Source organism: Mycteria americana, chromosome 3 (assembly GCF_035582795.1).
Source record: "Mycteria americana isolate JAX WOST 10 ecotype Jacksonville Zoo and Gardens chromosome 3, USCA_MyAme_1.0, whole genome shotgun sequence".
Taxonomy (NCBI): Eukaryota; Metazoa; Chordata; class Aves; order Ciconiiformes; family Ciconiidae; genus Mycteria; species Mycteria americana.
Genome location: NC_134367.1, coordinates 66,094,785 through 66,115,071, shown reverse-complemented (window position 1 = coordinate 66,115,071; position 20,287 = coordinate 66,094,785). Strand labels below are relative to the sequence as shown.

The 20,287-nt window shown below is 47.3% G+C and overlaps 1 protein-coding gene across 1 annotated transcript; it reads right to left on the bottom strand.

The window, feature by feature from the left end:
* Positions 1–2,667: 2,667 nt before the first annotated feature.
* Positions 2,668–18,853, bottom strand: TNFAIP3 (TNF alpha induced protein 3). Its single transcript, XM_075498830.1, has 9 exons — positions 18,519–18,853; positions 14,988–15,300; positions 10,543–10,733; positions 10,169–10,316; positions 9,796–9,966; positions 8,892–9,072; positions 6,536–7,446; positions 4,954–5,186; positions 2,668–4,285 (listed from the first exon to the last, which is right to left on the bottom strand). Exons 2-9 carry the CDS (start codon positions 15,298–15,300, stop codon positions 4,004–4,006), a joined length of 2,430 nt encoding a protein of 809 aa, XP_075354945.1. The 5' UTR covers positions 18,519–18,853; the 3' UTR covers positions 2,668–4,003.
* Positions 18,854–20,287: the final 1,434 nt, after the last annotated feature.

The window sequence follows — 20,287 nt, the reverse complement described above, 5'->3', positions numbered from 1 at the left end:
GGGACGGGGATGGGGCCGAACAAGGGCAGGAAGAAAGGACGGGCAGATGGCTCACAGGCCATAAATAGGATGCCTTACCTTCTGTGTAAATGTAGAACATCGCAGCCTGCGCCTAAGACTGTAACAGCAGGGACTCTCCGTTGTTGCTTTCCCTGCAAACCGCCAGCCACACTGAGCCCTGCCTGGGGCTCCTGGCATACACACTGAGGTCAGTAGCTTGATGTCAGTGTTTCCATCTAACAGAGTACATGCTGTTTGGTCCTCCCAGCCCTGTTGAGTGGCCTAGTACTTCAGATCACCCCAAAGGCTTGCAGAGCAGAGCACTGAAGTATCAAAAGATAAACTGACGTTCTCTCTACACTAAAAATTTAGTAAGTGCTTTCTTCTTTTTGTAGCATAAGTTATCTATTAATATAGGGGTTAGATCCCTGAGAAATCCAGAAACATAGGTAATATTCAGATCATCCGTCTTCCTAGTCAGGAATTACTGTAATCATCTAAAAGTATCCCTTCCCCAAACAAAAAGAATGTGTAAGCACAGCCTGTGCAGCAATCCCTTCCGGCACTATATTATAAGGAATTCCAGTGCAATGCAAGTAGTCATTAAGCCAATTGTTTCATATTAGTTTTGCCTTTCTACTAAGAAAAGAATCTCTGGCTATGAAAGATTTGCATCTTAGCAAAGAGACTTCCAGAAGTGGTCACAAAAAGGGAGAATCTAAATAAAAGTTCTGTCTTGCAGAACAGGAAGGCAAAAAAATACATGAACTTGAAGAGGTGTCTGGGCAAAGAGCAGAAAGCATCAGAGGGTCAAAATCCCCTAAGGACATTAGGGAAATACCAGAGTATTTTAGAAAAAAGGCCCTACTAGCTTTAATGTTCCCACACAAGTAAATCGCAAGAGGCAGGCTGGGCGCTCATTTACATAGGAGCTTCAGAATGAGACAAGCCTCATGTGACTTTAGGGTTATGAGTAATGGGCCCAGAAAGCAGCAGAGAAAAATCAGTGGGATCTGGGGCATTTCATCTGAAATCCTTCCCCTGCGCAGAAGCTGCGGTTAAGAGCAACTGGAGTTAACCAGCCTCCCGACACTGAAGGCGTCATGATGGAGGCTCTGCCTTTTCGGCATGCAGGGGCTGATGGCTGCCAAGGCTGGATGCCGTGAGCTGCCTCCAGCTCCTGGTGGAGACATCCCTCCCAGCCTTTGCCTGCTCTTTCAGCACCAAGGTGTCCGCCTGGTGCAGAAGCTCGATGAATCGGGCAGGCATGTGAGTTGCATGAGTTGTAAAGAAAGGGGAAGGAGGGTATGGATAAACAGACAGTCAGATTTTGAAAAAGAGGAGTATGCTGTAGAGATGGGGTTGGTAGATCCAGCAGGCCCTGCTCTGGGGGGGAGTAGGCTGACTTCTAGGTTGTATGCTCTGAAAGGAGGGGTACATGGGTCCAGAGGGAGCTGGGCTAAACTGTAAGGAGAGCAGTGGGCATGAGGAAGGTGGACAGGCATCCAGAAACATGGGCTAGAGAGCCGAGTGAATTACAAGGACTAGCTAACCTGTGGCAAAAATACTCAGGAACTTAACATCTACATGGTTACAATTGGGACAGCACTGAAGCATATGCTGAGGTGTGCTCCTGAACAGCCAGAAGGGATTAAAGAGTAAACCAGGACAGAGAGCAGCTGATCTGGAGAGGTCAGCCTCTTAGGGTCCCTTTCCTGACTGGACAGGGACATTTGCAGCCCCGACTCATTTTTTTCCTTCAGGTCATGGGCAACACCAAGAAGCCACAGTAGTATACGGTATTGCCTGTCTAGGCAGAGGTCTGAAACACCTGAGTGCCGGTGCAGGCATACTCATGCCCCACTGAGGGAGCGTTACAGTGCAGAAATCCCCTGGCAGTGGGGCTGGGTTAGCCTGGGCTTGGGATGAGAAGAAAACAGCGCTTTCAAGTACTTTTTCAAGTAGCAGTTGGCAACTTGCTTTTCAGGAGCTATCGAGCAACCCAGATGCCAAGACCAAAAGGTGAGTGACTTCCCTGCTGCCCCTGGTGAGGGAAGGTGGTAGAGCCTGTGCCTTCAGGGCTGCACGCATGCCTGGGCAGAGGTGGGGATCGTGTGCTGCCATCACCATCCCAAGGCGGCACTCAAGCAACACGGGCTGGGAATCCCCGGCACAACTGATGGACGAATGAAGAAAGCAAAGTCAAGTCAGTCTAAGCTTCACTTCTCTTGCAGCCTGGTCCTGACCATCCTTCCTTTCCCACACCCATAGTTCTGGGGACTGAAGATACTCTGCACCCACAGAAGCCAAATCCTTATGCACACTGACTGCACGGGTCTCCCACGGTACCAAGAACTCTTCTTGAGAGGACAATGACGTAAGGTGGGAGTATGCAGAGACTTACAGCAAGTTATCACCTCTTCAAAGCGCTTGGCTACATCATCTGAACCAGGGAGCACTTGGTAACATGCTGAATGGTGGTCCTGATCAGAAACGCTTTCTTCAGGGGGTGTCCCATGCTCAACTGTGCTCTCTCTCATCAATATAAAATAGCAAATTCAATCCTTCAATAATTTATTTCTTTATATCAGAGAATGTTTTTCAATTATACATTTAATTTCAACACAAGAGTAAATATACGTAAAAAAATTTCTAGCTGTGCAAATTTCAGGTTGCATTGTTTCAAATAATATAAATATTTTAATAAAACATATGTTCACATTAAGGTTCACAAAATATATAAAATTTAACACAGATAAGTCATGAGTTATTTAATTTTGTTTTTCTTTTTAAAAACTGGTTTTTAATAACTAGAAAAAGATTCTAAACTTCAGAAGCAACTTTGAAAAGGTATCACCTCCAAAATCATAGCAGCAAAACAGATGCTGAAAACTTAAAAGATGTGAAAGGAGAAGAGAGAAACAGGTACAATGGTAAAGGCAAGGTTGCTAAAGAAAGTATTGCAGATCGAGAAGTGGATGCACAAACTCCAGGAGTAAAATCTTGACCCTAAAGCACTCCATTACCGAGCTCCAAGCTGTTTGCACAATAACAGAATCACATCAAGGATAACAGAAAGAAGTGTGACAGAAATGGGGGGGGGGGGGTTACGAACAGCAGCACACATATTCCCAACAGTTACAGTGCAAGAGAAGAAAGTTGCTCTGGTTTCAGAACTGAAGCCAAAGACCAAGGTCTTGGGGTTTTTTTTGTCTGTTGGAGGCAATTCCTTCCATACAAGTGGGGAACAGCAGGATTCAGTTTTCCCATCACATGCATATGCTCATGAAAGTTGTTTCCGTAATCACCTGTCTTCCCAGCTGTCTTGGGATTTGGGAAAGGATCTAAATGCTGGTTAGGTCAAGCGTGTTAGAGGAGCAGACCACTGCTGGTCTTGTTTATTGCTGCGGTTTGCTGATGGCTCTGCAAACACAGAACTGCTCGCCGTTAACACCCTGAACGCCTGCAGGAGCTCCCTCCTTGACGACCTCTGTAAGAACACCAGCAAGGACACGGGCAACCCAAAGCAAGTTTCTTCAGACATCAACTGCAAGCTGTCCTAGGGGATCCCTCTCAGGAAAGATTTGCCTCTGACTGATGTCTGCAAACACAAAGAGCTCCTGCATCTCCAACAGTAGCCACGGCTCCTCGCCCAGGAGGAGGGGAGGTATTGAGAAAGAGGCAGAACTGGGAAGTTCTTTGGATTCACATGCTTCACACTTCCTCCTGGGAAGTCCAAGAATTAAATACAGCATCGTAGGAGCTTAGTCACGAACGACAGCTCTGTGCAGAAGGCAACCTGCCCTTCTCAGCAGTCCCTGTATGCAGTGTTTAGAGGAAGCAGACATTTATTCCCATTCTTGGGAATAAACACGAACGCAAACAGGCAGCTTATATTTCCCCCCACCCTCCTAGGACTGTTAAGTGTTTTGGACATAGCACCATTTCAGTGAAGGAAGTAGCTGGTATCGCTTTCTTATTCTTCACCAACTCCTCCCCTCCGCTAGCCATAGATCTGTTTGAACTGGTAGCATTCATTGCAGTAGCCGTTGCACTTGGCATTGCCATAGTGATCACAAGCAGGGGCTCGGCAGCGTTGCTTCGGGGGCTCCTCTGCAGCCGGGTCCCTGGCACTCCCCGACGGTGCGAGCTGACCGAGGCGCTGGCACTCCTGGCACAAGTCATCGCTTCTGCACGCCAGGTTGTTTCTACACGAAGCCACAGCACACTGTCTCTTCTGGCTACTCAATGCTGCTCGCTGCAAATCTCTGTGCTGTCCCGTTCTCTAGAAAAACATTAAAACACATTGTCAGTTGCCGTGCTGGCAGCACAAGCGGCTTCTCATTTACTTTCAACTCTGCTAATGGTTTGTATAGGTAACAAGTGGGGGCTGTTGCCAACACGTGCTGCTTCTGAAAAGTACGATACCAAGAGCCAAGTTGGGCTTTACCAAAGAAAATAACAAATTCTGTCATTTCTTAGAAAAAACTATTTTTCATCTTTGGTAACTCTCAATTCTAAAAGGGTCAAAACAAACCAAATTTAAAAAAATGTGGAACATAGAAAATCTGTAATGGGCTCAATGAAAAAAGCAACATGAAGCAGACTAAACCCCTTGATGCAGTTGCGTAGCTCTAAGGGTAAGAATGAAAATCTCTCCCTGACCAGCAAACAAACCAACTGTTCATCCAGTTGCTTCCACTGAAATTGCTGGCGAAATCCCAGCTGAGGTAAAACTGAACACGGCCATGATAACCCTAAACTGAGAACAACTTTTAGGAGTGCTGCTCAGTTGCAGCAGGAAAAAAATCATGAGATACTCTACACTTGTCTTTCCATGATACTTAGGATGCAGTCATTTGAGGATTTTCTAGTATGCATCCCGAGCTGCTCACACAAGAGAAAAACGTGCGGCGCTAAACAAGAGGAAGATTTTGAGAAGTTCACGCTTACTTCTGGCTGTCTCACCAGATGTTCTTCTGTCCTCCTGGCTTCCTGAAATCGCTGGTTCTGGGCTTTAATGAAGCAGTTCTGGCAGTACCCTTCGAGCATTGTGCTGCCCAGGGTGCCGCAGTCGCGCCGCTGGCAGGACACGGCGTTACGGAAGGCGGCAGCGGAGGTCCCCGGCTGACCCGCTGCCGAGGACTTCCTCTGAGATCTCCTCTGGTGGCGTAGCAAAGCGCTGTCTGTAATGCAAAGTAAGGACAGGAGGAGTTTGAATGTGCCCAACAGATCTGATGATCCAAAGCAACTATGAAAAGCTCCCCAGTTTAACAAGAAAAAATAATAGTAATAAAAAAAATCTACTAGCCTCAAACATGGGTTTTGGATAATCCTGAGACCCCTCAGCTGATGCACTTTCCTCCATGTTACGTAAATACGGGAGCTAATACAGCCTGATTTACCTATCAGAAGTTGTTGAAACAGCTATTTTGGGAAAAACTTGCCCTTGGTGGGAAAACTTAGATCCCACTGAAGTCAAGAGGAATTTCACCTTTGGCTTCAGCGTGTCATCTGTGATCTACCCCAACACTTCCCTCTTGGCCTCCCCCATTGCAGGCACATCAGGCAATGGAAGTACAGCGGCACAGAGCTTAATGGGAAAAAGTGCCTTACGCTTTTTAGGCTCATGAAGCAATCTTACATATTCCACAATCAGAAGGAAAAAATTATCATTGTGAGCAACACTGGAAAATAAGCTATTGCAAGCTGGCATAGAAGTTCCCTAATTTGAAAGTATGTGGAAAGCACAGCATTGGCACTCTTGTCAGCAATGAAACAGTCTTAAGAGATAAACAATAATTCTCTTACATGTGCCTTTCACCCTCTATACCCGAGGGCTCTTTGCCTGTGTAACAGAGCAGTAGCATGAAAGATGAAGATTTCACGCTGTGATTTGTTCACAGACTATTACCTTTTAGAAGGCCTGCCTTTAAACACACGTTCACATGATACTACCAAGAAAGATTTCAAGGTAGATTATAACAATACACTCCTAAGTTACTCCGAAATACAAGCACATTATCTACAGTCAACTTCTACTTGCTCTGCTTATCAAGGCGACTTCAGTAGTTACTCCAGTGTTATACACATTACATCCAGAACGGATACAGATCTTCAAACTAATCCCAAGCTTTTTAAAAGCCTTGCTAACATAACTGGTTTTCTGTAGCATCACTACAAAAGCATTTCCCTTGCCAACTCCTACAACTTGTCTAGCTGTGAAGAAAATTCATTCCAAACCGTGACTGCAGTGGGCGGTGGGGAGGGATCAAAACTCACCCCCTCTTGAGCTAGTTTTGCTTCCATGAAAGCCGATGGGAAGTTTTAGAAGAGATTTCACAGATTTCCCACGCTGTTACCACGTGCCCCTTTACGGGATAATAATGGCCAAAAAAAGCACCTTCTCTTCAGACTGCTGCTTCTGCTCCACACCGTTTCCGTCACCCCCTGCCCTTTTAGCACCCAGTGCACGCAGAGCTTCATAGCTCGAGGAGGCTGATCTGCAGCCAAAGCTCACCCCATCTCCACTTACCGTGGTTTTCCCTGTACTCAAAGAAACACAGCGTGCAAAAGCCCTCATTCTGCGATGTCCCAAAAAACTTGCAGCCAGGTTTCCTGCAGAGGTTGCCTCCCCTCTTCTCCTCCGGAGGCAGCGCCGGTGGCGGGGGCTCCTCACTGCAGCTGTTGGGAGCCTGATGGCAGGAGTGCTGGAGGAGGCTCTGCGAGATCTGGGACGGGTCAGACGTCGATCTCTGGTGGCACATGGGCAGGAAAGCAGGGCTGCCGTTTGAGGAGTGCTCTGTAGACCTTTTGAAGCAAGTGCTGCATATGCCGTTGAAGGTCCTGTTGGCCTTCTGACGGCACACCTTGCATGTGGCATAGTCTAAATGTCTGCGGTCATCCAAGTTGTTGCAAGGACCAAGCTGTCTGGAGTTGTAGCACCGTTCGCAAAGCCCATTGTGGTGCACATTCAACGTAAAGGGGCAGTCTGGTGTCCTGCATTTCATGGCCGTGGTCTCGCTGTATAGGAAAAGGCTTGGAGCAGTCGGAGGTGCGGAGCGAGGCCCTGTTACAGGCCCTTCGGATGTCCATCCCCCAGGTTCACAAAGGTCCCCACGGGAGGAGCCCGACCCAGCTGCCATCAGTTTCTCAGGTGCTGCTTTGGAGGTCTGCTTTCTTCCCTTGCTTCCCTGGGACCTCCGCTCAAAGCACTCGTGGCAGTAGGGCTGGGTGTTCACAGACATGTAGAAAGGGCAATTCGGCGTTTCACATTTCACCTGTAAGAGGGAGAGCTGGGAAAAAGACAGTTCCTGTCTGTTCCTGGAGCAGGTCTCTCTTCTAGCAGGTTCAGCGTTCTCCTGCCACTTCTTGTACTCATGCTGTACCAGTTGAAAGTAATCTTCCACGAGGTTTATTTCTTTGGGTAGGTTGCCTTCATCTAACCTGACAGCCAAAAAAGGAAGATTGCATCAGTGGTTGCAAAGGGCAGATGGTGGGGGTGGAGGCATATACAAGCAATGTGGGGAGGAAATGTAGATTTAATGCACATCCATATTACTCAGCTAGAAGATCCAGGATGTTAAACTGTTGCTGTAAATGGAAATAATTTTAAAAGCAGGTGTTCAGTGATGTCAAATGGAGACTTTCACATCTAAAGAAATGGTCTGACACAATGCTAAACAGAAGTATTCTTAAAAGGATTTTCTAGGTGAGGGTTTTCTGTCCAAGAGCTGTTTGCACGAAGAATATGGATAGTCTCTCAGAAGTGAAAAGAAAAGTCCCCCAAATCCTGAAGTCCTCTGAAGACCACTGCTCAGCTGAGTGGACGTTAGAGTGGAAGATCCCTCTCTTCACCAGCCCACGCTAAGAACAAGCCTTTCCTACAGCGGGCTCAGCATTTCATGATACAGTTTATCGTGAAATCTGCTCCTGGTTTTGCCCTGTTGGGTGTGTATCTACCAGCGGAATTCTTCAAACAAACTACGGGGCTTCCATGCGGTGCGTGTAACGCTAGCATCCATCACACCATCCCTACTCTGTGCCCAATCGCAGGGAAAACCCCCACGAGCATTACTGGTAACAGTCAAGAACGCATCCGTGCAGTGGGACTAAGGAAGCTCGACTGCTCTTTAGATATGCATATATCCTTTGGGTAGGAGGACTTCAATTTTCAAGGCTCCTAAACCAGAACCACCCAACAGCATAAAGATATCTCCCTGTGTGGTAACGGAAGCCAAGACGGAGGATACAGGGAGTCGCTTCCTTCCCACATTCATGAAGGGGCTGGGCGGACGCTGCTGCCAGCGTCCCCTAAAAGCGAGAAGCCGATGGGTGCTGCCAGCTGCCCCCTGCACATTACTGATGCTCAGCTGTCAGGGGACGAGCGCAGACGCCCGTTTCTCCACCAGCCACAGCTTCCTGCCTACTGCCGCACTCCAACAGCCCAGGGCGCCAAGGCATCTGCGCCAAGAACATACCGCCAAGTACTTTCCCTAGGGCAGCCAAAATTAGACCAACTGCCGTTTATGCAATGTGCCCTTACATAAAGCGCAAGAGCTCGGTCTAACTAGTTCCTGGGTTTAACCACTTTTCAGCCACCCTCCTGCGTAACCCAAAAGTCAGTGAAACTAATCCATTGGGTTTACTCTTCTAAAATATTAGTTTCAGTCTGCTAAGTCCAAAGACATTTTTGCCTTTAAATTTGAGACTGGCTCGAGCTCATACCACTTCAAAGCATGTCAGCAGTAATGCCAATTATTTCATATGGCAGAGGATAAACACGTGTGCTACCATGGAAGGAAGGAAAGACCAAAGGAACACACTGGACTGCCCAGCTTCTCCCACCACCGTAAACAAGATAACTTGGAGGAAACAGGAATGACACTCACTTTGCAGCATTAATTAGATGAGTTGTACCATGATCCCAGCCTTGCACTGGAATTTCTATCACTATCAAATAGTCTTTTAGCAGCTGCTCTTTTTCCCTCTCCTCTGCATCTGTCAGAAAGTGCACGCTCAAGTCCTCAAATCTGCCCCGTTCACTGGTGACCAGAGGGACAGCCCGGATTTCTGTGGAGAAACAAGATGGGTTAGCATATATATATATATTTTTTACCAGGCAGGAGTAACCACAAGATGCAACACACAGAGATGTCACCACTGCTGCTGAATTTTGGAGTGAGAGGAGAACGGCTGGCCAGAGCAACTGGTTTCTAAACAGTGCTGCTGCAGGAGGACACAGACATGTCTGCACCCCATCCCATGAGAGTTTTAATGTCCACACAGCAATTTTCTTCTCAGTGTGGGCAGCACTGTAGATCTTAGTTTGCTATACCTTTCCGTGGGATGATGCCCTAACCTGAACCTAGAGAACTGCTATCCATTCAGAAGAGATGCATTAAACATGGCAAAGCATGTATCTCATTATCCCTGCCAGGCAGTGGTACACCGCTGTGAGACCATGTCCTTCAAAGCTTCTTCTCTTATGATGGCATGTGGAAAGGAGGCCAGAACACAATGAAGCTGAGGCCACCCTTTGACTGATCCCAGCCTGCAAGCAGGCAAGTTGTACTCTACTTTAAACTGGCATTTTGAAGACAACCTTTCGTTTCTATTCAGATTTACAGTCAAAACTGTTTTTGCTCACATTTTAAGCCGCATTCCAAAGGCGTCTTCTACACTTATTTTAACTTTTGAAATGCAAATCTAAACCAGATTATATTTTAAATGCTTTATCAGCATGATGATATTGAAGAAGCTACATAAATACCAAACAAGGTACTTGAAAAATACCTGGCCCGCTGTCCTTCAGAGTCACTAGTGGTGTAAAATGCATATTGTCGTAGCCGAGCACAATTGGGTATTTGTAGCATTCTTCAGCTGGCCAAAGGAGAGGCAAGTAAATTCCACCAACGTTCAGAGGAGCAAAACTGGAGCCTGACTCTAAACTTCTGACCACTTTATCTGCATAAGGAAGAAAAAGAAAACACAAATAAACACAGGTAAGTATGTGCTATAGGCAAGAGAAACATACTCTGGGTGTTTTAGAACAATTGCTGAAAACGCCCCGTGCTGAAATGCATCTGCCTGAAAACAACAGTTATCCAAGTAAGATTACTAACACAGCACAGAGTAACACGGTGAGATGACTGTCTGGGCAACTCACCTGCAAGGACAATGACAGGCCTTCTGAGGATGTTAGCAAGGATGAAGATGTGGATTTCTTCCAGTGCATTATACGGAAGCCTGTTTCGAGGCCCAGATGTTTCTGGGGAGGTCATTTCAATGAGGTACTCCCACTCCTCCTCCCAGTTCTGAGGAAAGAAACATCCATCAGCAACGGTTCAAAGACACCGAGGTCAGGAACCAACTGCAGCACAACAGTGCTCAAAATAATCATATTTTCCCGTCTCCTCCAAAGGAAGACTATTTCTGCTCCCCACTAACGGCGGAATCCGTGAAGCCAAAAAGCAAACGAGATCAGCAAGGCAACGCTGATGAGCACTCAGAAAACAGCATGATTCCCTCAGGCCGCCTTACCCGGGTGTCATAGTGGAGTCCCGTTTCTACAAACTCCTGGGATTTAATAGCCTCCCGCTGCCAGCGGAGCTTGAAGTTCCGTGTGTCAATCTCCCTGAGTGCACTAAACAATGTTTTCCTTAAGACGAGGTCGATATCTTCGATACCCCACATGTACTGTGATGCAGCATGCATGAGGCAATTTCCATCACCTGCAAAACGAGAAAGAGTACATTATTTTTAAATGGCTACTTAAATAAAAACCCCACGAGCGCGCGGGATGTAGGATTACACTGCGCATATCCATATTCCCTGTGCACTTCTCTCTAAGCTTCGGACAGAAGAACAAGAAGACCACAGCTATGAAGACCACAGCTATATCTCTCTGCTCAGAGACAGAAAGGAAGAAGGTCCCCTCTCTACTGGTTTTCTCCCTTCACTGGTTGGTGTTAAGCTGTCATTCGGCAATGGTGGGAAGCCTGCCCCTTATCTATCTTACTTAACTTTGATATCATGAACTACATTTTAGGGTCAACTGCAAATGTCAAACACAGTTGAAATAGCTTATAAACACAACGAAGTCAACTTAAAATTACAAAAGAATGTGTAAATCTCCCTCATCAGTTTTTATACAAATATACACCTGATGGCACAGGGTAGAGATAATGGAAACCACTAAGAAAATACTAGAGTAACACCAAGCCTCACATCCCTGACGAGCACTGCATTGAAAGGCTTGGCACCTGGCTGTGCTTGATGAAGAAACTGTAATTAAAAAAAAAAAAAAAAAGAGACAGAAAGGGAAGAGTAGGTGATTTATGTAAAGCAATTGTAGGAACACCCCTTGCTTTCCCCTCAGAACTGATAGTATGCTATGCTGTTTGAAGTTTTATTTAGAGGGTTGTTTTTCTAAAATACAAAATTAAAACTAAATAAATGAAAAACATAATGATTCCATTTTCATTTAGACACACTCCTTGGATTGAAAAAGTCCTCTTTATAGGTAGGAAGGAAAGCGATGTTCTGCTATTACAGAGGGGAGGAAACCAAGAATCAAAGGAGTTAACTAACTTAATTAGAAGGCGTGACAAAGTATGCCTATGGCTGGGTTTCAAATTCTATCTCTTCAAAAGGGGATGTCTTCTTCAAAAGGGGATGTCTCCCTTGGAAGGGAGACATCAAGAATCATTACTGTCATATCCTCAGACTCAAAACTAGGTACAGTGTTTACTACCGTGGTAAACACATTCCCCAAATGCTAAGAAACCACAGCAATTTCCTTGGAATAGAGGACATCAACCATGGTAAAGCTACTGGATTTTTCTCATGTGAAAAAAAACCTCACCCCAAGAATACCCACAAAAGACTTAAACCCAGTTTGCCACATGCCTTACGAGCTCAAGTACACCATTTGTGAACACTTTTACTAATTTTCTGTGAAACTGCAGACAAAGACCAACAACAGACCCCAGAACCTGAAAAAAATATATCACTTGAAATCTACTTAACACTCCATAAATTGCTATGGACTCAGTGCATATCAGGTTCTGCAACTGCCTTCTGGTCTCAGAACACTGTCTTGCAGAGCTTGCTTCAAGTCTGCAGGCTGCTTACTTGAGCTCAAAAATCAGGGAACAACATATAAGACAGAAAAACTGACTGGGTTTCCTTCTGACCAAGAAAGATGACATATTAATCCCGTTAAAATTTTCCCTTTGCAAAATCTAGAGCAAAGATAAGATTTTTTTCTCTCTCTCTCTCTCTGAGAGCTCACTTTCAGTTCTTTATTGAGAAGCGCTGCCCAAAATTCCTTACACAGCATTTGGAATTCCCCCGTGCCGTTTGACTAGCAATTGAGCAACAGTTGTACTTTTTGTTCTGCGGTGCGCAGGGCTGAGCAGCGAAGCCTCCCTCGGACTTTCCCAGGGGGTGTGGCTGGGCGAGCTGGAATGAATGCCGATTCATTATACAAGTGAAATCTCTACAGCCAATAGATGCTGGAATTTTTAAATTAAAAAAAAAAAACAAAACAAAACAAAAAAACAAACAAAAAAAAACGGTTTTGATTTTTATACCTCCTACTGCTTTCCTTCAATCCTCCATTCAGATGTCTGCAAAGAAATGTGTGGTGCTTCAAAAGGGCTTTTTTTAATTAATAAAAAAACCCAACACTCCACAAACTCATGTACATATTAGGTAAAACACACATCGAAAGATCCTATAGGAAATACTTTCTCTGTTTTCAACAACTAAAACCTTCATTAGAAAAAAACCCAGAAGTTTCTGAAGAAAGCCCACCATTGACTGAAAGAACTAGCATATTCCTCCCATATCTACGGGTTAAGCAGCTAAATGCTTTTTAAAGTATTCTTCATGGGAGAAAAAAACCCCATGTTATTTTCTGGGATAATACAGGGCTTCTCCAGGCTCCTGTCCCTTCCTTCAGGAATCCTCTCCTTCAGTCCAGTCTACCTTCTCTCTCCTGAAAAGGTCCCTCACTGCGACTACTTTGCATAAACCACAGGTTCCCAAAGCCACTCCTTCCACGTATGCACTTAATGACCCTAAAGCATTGAACTGAAGCCAAGTTCATTGGCTGCGTGAGGTATGGAGGACCACGAACCGAGCCCTTGCTTTGCCTTCCCTCAACCTGCCCTAATATCTCAGCATCTTGTATATTGGTACGCCTGCTCACGGATGGGATCCAAGTCACCAGTCCACAAATTGTTCCCATTTGTAACACTGGCCGACAGTCATGAGACAACGCAAGAGGGCACAGTTACTGAATACAGTGTTGTCAGCAACAAGGGCCCGTCCAGACAGCGTTAACCCCTGCAGGACTCGTATTAACAGGAGATGAGGGATTCCAAAACAGTTGCTCTTCGCCCTGAGCAAAAATGATGCACACTGTCCATTTTCCTAGTAAATCTGTTAAAGTGTGTCTCCTGGGGTGAAGTTTTGAAGACGCAACACTTGGAGTGATGTCACCTTCCTAGTACCTGCAAAGTGCTGCCTGCCCTAGCTGCAACTCCAGTCCTTCTGGAAGTTCAAGACTACACGATCTCCACGCACAGCCTAATTACAGTCATGAGAATTTTACGCACATGCAAAAGCCCCCCAAAAAGTCAGTGCCTCTGTGACAGAGACACACATTAGGATCAGGCTCTCCTAGCTCACGGCAGTGACATCTACATGGCAGTTCTGTTTTTATGGCTTGTGCACCACACAGCTGTGTGCAAGCAGACTGAGAAGTATGGTAGAACTTGGGATGGAAAGAATGTGGACTAGGAAGATAAGGGCAATGTGTCTATAAACAGATATGAAAAGAACGTAACGTAAGGACTTCAATGAGGCTGCAGGTCCACCACACCCACTGTTTCTATAACCAGTGTCATCTGCTCCTTGAGCAAAGAATATGTATTTTCCATGTTCTTGGAGTCCTCACTGTCCCAGTCTACCTTCCTGGTTTGGGGCAATCCGTGCTGTAGGGAATCCTGAGTCCAAGTTTGCAGCTGTGTGACCATAAGTCATAGCCATTACCAAATCTTTCCTCCACTGAATGTGAAATGCCCAGCAACTCTTACAGTCATGTGCGAAAGTTTCCTGCTCAAGACTGTGGGCACGTGTACCCTATTCAGGAAATCTTTGCATTACTGCCGTACCTTTTAATTTACAGCGCTTGATGCAATACACAAAGTAACCCAAAAGCCAAGTCCTAAAACCAGCGCTGACCCTTGAAAGAAAAGGCCACTGCAAACTTTGTGTTGCCCAAAGATGGCTGTCATTCACACACAGGGCAGTTACTGGTGGGCCCTGAGGGAGGTCAAGAGCTGGCAAACCCCAGCAGGTGCCTGAGGATGAGGGAGCCGGCCGGGTGCGGGGTGCTGCCTCCAGGCCAGCGAGCTCAGGCTCCCAGAGCCTCCACGTCCAGGACGCACCCACCAGCACCGCTGTTAAAGCTGGATGAGCAAGTGAACCTTGCCTGCCAGCTACAATGGCAGGGCTTATGGCAGGATATTAACCTCTGCTATATATACATGGGAATGCATCCCCGTCACTCAAAGCATCCGAAGTCTCCTCTTGCCTGGCATTAAGGGCCGTTCGGGACTTCCGACGAGGCAGCCGACACATAGCAGAGTCAGATTCACAGAAAGGCGATGGGTTGCAAGTCAAGGTTCCCGCCTGCTGTTTTACTCTGATGTGCCCCAGGTTACTGGTATTATGAAAATATCTGTGAAATTTTCAGGCTATTCATAATACCATGATATGGGCAGGGGACTGCTACAGCCTCAAGACAGTACATCATGTGGAAAGAATTTTGGTTTACAAAACTAAGATTAAAAGGCACCACTTCTTTAAAGCCGTGCGCTTCTGTTTCAGTAACATGAACTCAGATGCTATTAATAAAGGTGCTACATTCGTACCACCCGTTTTAATGCGAGTGCAAAGACCTGCTCATCACTTACCATTAGTCTTCAAAGGGACAAGTCTCCGAACTTCCATGCACCAGTTGAGCTTCCTCTGGCGCTCCAGCGAAGTCTGGGTGGCCTGGTCAGTCAGGGCCTTCTGAAGTGTTTCCCGAAACTGAGGACAAAACTGGCACATTCTGAACATTTCTATGGTGTATCTGTGCATAGTCCTGAAGTGGTGAATTATTCCACTGGGGGGTTTGACCAGATCTTCAGGTGTCCTCTCTCTAATCTTCATGGCTTTCAGCATATTGCTCTGATACAAAGCTTGAGGAAGGATGTGTTGGCCAGCCATGTTTCTAGAAGACATCTGAAATGAAAAAGGATCCTTTTATTGGCATGTTAGTGTCCTTGCATCCCAGCACTATCACCGCTGCAGAGATTGAGAAGGCGCTTTCAGGGGCAGGATTCTGGCTGCAGTTTTGCCTAAAGCAGGCACAGAGTGGATGCAGTCCACTGAGCCTTATATAGATGTTGGTTTTTTAAAGCTCATATCCATCAGCCTTTCTGCATTACTCAGATACAGACACTGACCAGCTTATTCCAATCATTTACTGCTATCACTTACTGAGATATTAAAGAGAATTTATTCATAACTAAGGAAATTGCATCATAGTTCAAAAAAAAAAGCATTTAAATCAAAGTAAGGATAAAAGAAGGCAAGATCAAGGGGAAGGGAAAATTATCCTGGAAACTTGACTAATTGATAATTGCACAGTGTAATCCCATATGAACTTGCTGAACTTTCAGCATGTTTCAAGCTCTTGTTTTGATGACATGCCAAAAAAGCACATAATGACCATTTCAGATTTCCACAGCCCATACATTCTGAGAAGTGATGCTTGGTACTGTACAAAAAGAGCCCCAAGAATTACATGCCGTGCTAGTATCTGTCCCATACTTACGGTGGCTGAAGATGGCAAATGAGGAATTTGTAGCAGAGCAAGTACTCAAGGACAGACTTATGTTACTTTTCTTGAGGCTCCTTATATTTTGTGAGCTGTAGAGCTACTGCACTGAGGTGCTTGTGCTGTGTGTGGGGGTGCAGACTGCAGTGCCACTATTACTCAGCAGTAAGTCAACATAGCTGAAAAAGCATTTCCACTTGGCTCAAAAACCCCAATATTTTTCCACAGTGGGACATGTAATGTTTGCTGCCCTGCATCCCTTTCTTCAGTATCTCTGGCCTCATGGGCTACAGCAGGAAGAACAAAAAAACCCCATAACCTCAAACTGTCTATACTCTCTGAAATACTTATTCAGAGCATGCTAACTTTGTGGCTAGCTAGAGCCAAATGTAGGGACCACATCCCTCAAAACTCCCGTGCACTACAGTAACACCACCAACAACCTGTTTTTACATGGAGAGACTCTCCATGCTGTCCATGTACACTACTGCTTTGTCCACAAACAAAGCAAAATTTCTATTAAGACAAATAAAGATATGCACACCTAACATGTTTAGACTACAGCTGGTCACATTAGGAGAGCCCATCATTGTGATTATGAATCTAGGGACAAATACCAAGCCATAAGTATATATCAAGTTCTGGATATACACCTTGCCAAGTGCAGGGAGACAAGAAGCAACTGAAAACTGGTTTATGCAACTATTAAGTTTTCTCATGGAGATGGGAGTCTGGAGGGCCAGAGAGAAAAGAAGGACTACAACATGACAGACTGACCGGGAAAGGACTCCCAGGTCTGCGGAGGCAGAAGACCCCTCTTGCACAGAAGGACTTAAGCACATTCTCCCTGCAGGGAACCAGCTGCTCTCTCTTCTTCACCCAGATGCTCCCACTGGCCACATCCACCTCCAGCCGCCCCGCCGGAGCGCTGGAAAGGACCCTGCCAGGGTAAGAGGGGACCTCAAACTCCTGCTGCCAAGAGCTGCCCTCTATAACCTCTCTGAGAACCAGCTGATCGAAAGACTCAGTGGACATCCTGTCAAGCCCTAAATAGAGGCAGGTGAAACACAAGATGCTGCAAAGTCCTTTCTGCTCAGTCTAGGCAATATTCACACAGTGTTTCCTCTGTAAGAGCACTAGGGACAGGGCTCAGAGCTGTCACATCTTGCAACACATGGAAAAGCTTTCCTTCAGCTAATAAAGATGGCATATTCTCATTATTCCCCCACCAACATACAGCCTTAAAATGGAAATAACATTTCCTCATCCACTCCCCCCACTAATATAGTTTTACACGTGCTATTTATGTAATCCTATATTTAAATGTATGGATGATTTAAGAAATGAAATATAAACAACCCCTTATTAATCTGTTTAATAACAGCTATACTTTGCTCCGAGATGACCAAAATACTGAATTCTTTACTTATGTAAGCAGAGCCATTCAGTCGATGGGAATTTTTTTACATGAATAAAGACTAATCACATGATTAAGAACTACCGGCACGGACTCTTGAAATGGTTATTTCCAGCTTTAAGTAACAAAAATACTGAGTTTACAGAAGCATTGACTGAAACTGTATTATTCAATATTATATTCTACAGGCATATTTTCCCCTCCGCACATGGAAATTACTGTCTATGCTATTTACGGTCATTAAATGTCAATCAAGGCAAAAGCTGAGCAACCCTTATTTTCAAAAACAATGTGATGAAACAAAGAGAACTCAACAGCCAGCTAAGCTAGGGATTTAAAGAACAGAAAGCTCAGCTAGAATTATTGGTTTATACTGTACTGGGCTTTACTGTATGCTGTACCACTTTAACCTTTTGACATGTAATGACTATGAATTCTCAGAAAAGAACAGCTGTAAACAGTGATTAAACAGCTCTCTGCGGCAGCATCCTTTCTGAACATGCACTACTGAGGATGCTGGGCTTGGGAAAGCTGAATGCTCTTCTGAGATCTGCCAGTGGCTTCATAAAGTTATTTTAATTTTCTGTCCTCTACCTGAAAAATGGCAACAATAAACTCTTTTCCGTAGAGCGCCAAGACAATACCAAAATAAACATGCTTCATACACCTTCAGCGCCCATGGATTTCTATGGCTGGGTCTTTGTCTGAGCGCTTGGTACAGAACTAAGCATATTATCTCTCTTCACCAAGGAAGAAGATGAGGACGGAGGGTGTTTTATACACCACAGGACTGGTTTACCCGGCTTAGTTCCCTAACTGGCCGGTCTGCTGGAAGCAAGTGTACGCAAGGTGGAAACGACAGCCGCTCTTGCCACCTGCCAGCTTTGCAGGAGAAGGAGCCCCAAGCAGACAACTCTTCCAGCAGCGGCAAGCGCTAAAAGCAAGCCCGGCAAACCCCCGCCGCTCGGTTTCCCCGCCGTAGCTGCCGCGGAGAGCCCGCGGAGCCCCCGCGGGGGCCGGGGTCCCGCCGCGCCCGGGCCAGCGCCGGCCCGCGCCGGGCACAACGACACCGCCCGGCCGAAGGCGTCCGGCGCGACGCGACGCCTCCTGCAAGCGGGATGGGGGAGACGAAGCCGGCCTGGGGCTCCGCCGCCCCGCCGTGCCCTGCCCGCCTCCCCTCCCCGTGCCCGGAGCGGCGCTCACCTCTCCGCCGGCGGGCTCCTCCTCCGGTCGATCCTGCCGGTAACTCCTGCTCAGCAGCGGGGCTGGGGCGGTGGGACGCAGCCGAGCTCAGCAGCCATGAACCCCCGCCGAGCCGGGGCTCCCTTCCCGCCGCCGCCCCCTCCCCGCCGGAGCTGCTGCCGCCGCCACCGCCGCTGCGGAATGAAGGGCTGAGCCGAGCCTCTTGTTTTTTTTCCCTTTCTGTTTCAGCGCCCGAGCGCAAAAAAAAAAAAAAAGAAAAGAAAAAGAAAAAAACACACAACAAAAAAAAACCCCACCGGGGATTTCCACCGGCAGCGCCGGGGACTTTCCGACATGTGACAACCGCGGCCGCCGCCGCCCGCCCCGACCGCCGCCGCCAGGGGGCGCCGCCGCGCTCCCGGCCCCGGCCCCGCCGCGCCCCCCCGCCGCCACCGCCTCTCCGCGCGGCGTGACTCACCGCCGGGCTTCTCGGGAGCCGGGCTGTCATTTTTTCCTTCCTTATTCCGTTCCCCCCCGGGGGGGTGCCCATCCCGTCCCGCAGGCCTCGCTCCGCAGCCATGCCGCGGCCCGGTGCTCGGCGGGACGCCGCGGCGCCCCGGCGCGAGGGAGAGCAGCCCGCGGCCCGACTCGCTGGTGCCGGAGCGGCTCGGTGACCCCGTGCAGGGCCTCGCCCTGGCCCCGCCACGGCGGTGTGAAAGGTCCCTCGGGCACCAGGGAGTTGTGCTGGGGAACCAGCAGCTGCCGCCGGTCGCGCCCTGCCGTGCCCAGAGCTCGGGCTGCACCTTGGCTGTACCCTGGCTGTACCCTGGCTGTACCCTGGCTGCACGCTGGCTGCACGGTGGCTGCACGCTGGGTGTACCCTGGCTGTACCCTGGCTGCACCCTGGCTGTACCCTGGCTGCACGCTGGCTGCACCCTGGCTGTACCCTGGCTGCATGCTGGCTGTACCCTGGCTGCACGCTGGCTGCACCCTGGCTGTACCCTGGCTGCACCCTGGCTGTACGCTGGCTGTACCCTCGCTGCACGCTGGCTGCACGCTGGCTGTACCCCAGCTGTACCCCGGCTGCACCCTGGCTGTACGCTGGCTGCACGCTGGCTGCATGCTGGGTGTACGCTTGCTGTACGCTTGCTGTACGCTTGCTGTATGCTGGCACCCTCTGAGCAGCAGCAGCAAGAGGCTTAGACTTCCCCAGGAGCCGTTACCTTGTCCTCATCTCCACGGACAAGCGTGACAAGGGGCCCGCTGGACCCTCGCACACGCAGAGACGTCTCAAGGGTGTAGGTGCCCACCTCCCCGGAGCTGACATCCCAACAGGATGGAAAGGGAGCCTGTCCTGTTTGAAGCTATTGCTCTTCTAGATTGTTTTTAAACCCAAGCAAGTTTGTTGGTTTTTTTTTTTTTTTTCATTTAGGTTGCGTCTCCTTCAGAGTTTTGGCTTTGTATTGTAAGTAACTACAAGTCACTTCATTTCTTTAATTAGAGGTTAGACTAATAAGTAATCCCACAACTCCATATGCTGGTATTTTAGGCAGGAGATGTTAATGTGCTTTAATCCAGCCCTGCTCCAGGTAAGGTCATCGTAGGCAAGGAGCAGAACCTCGGACTGAAGTTATCAAGTCAGGAGGATCTCAGTGCCTGTATTTTTAAACTCTTGGCCACGCCTGGCAGTTTGTAGGAATCATTAAATTTAATGGTTGTAATCAATTAATTCACACCTTTAAACCATGTCCTAAAATCTGTGCAATGGAAAAACTCACTGAATAAAACAC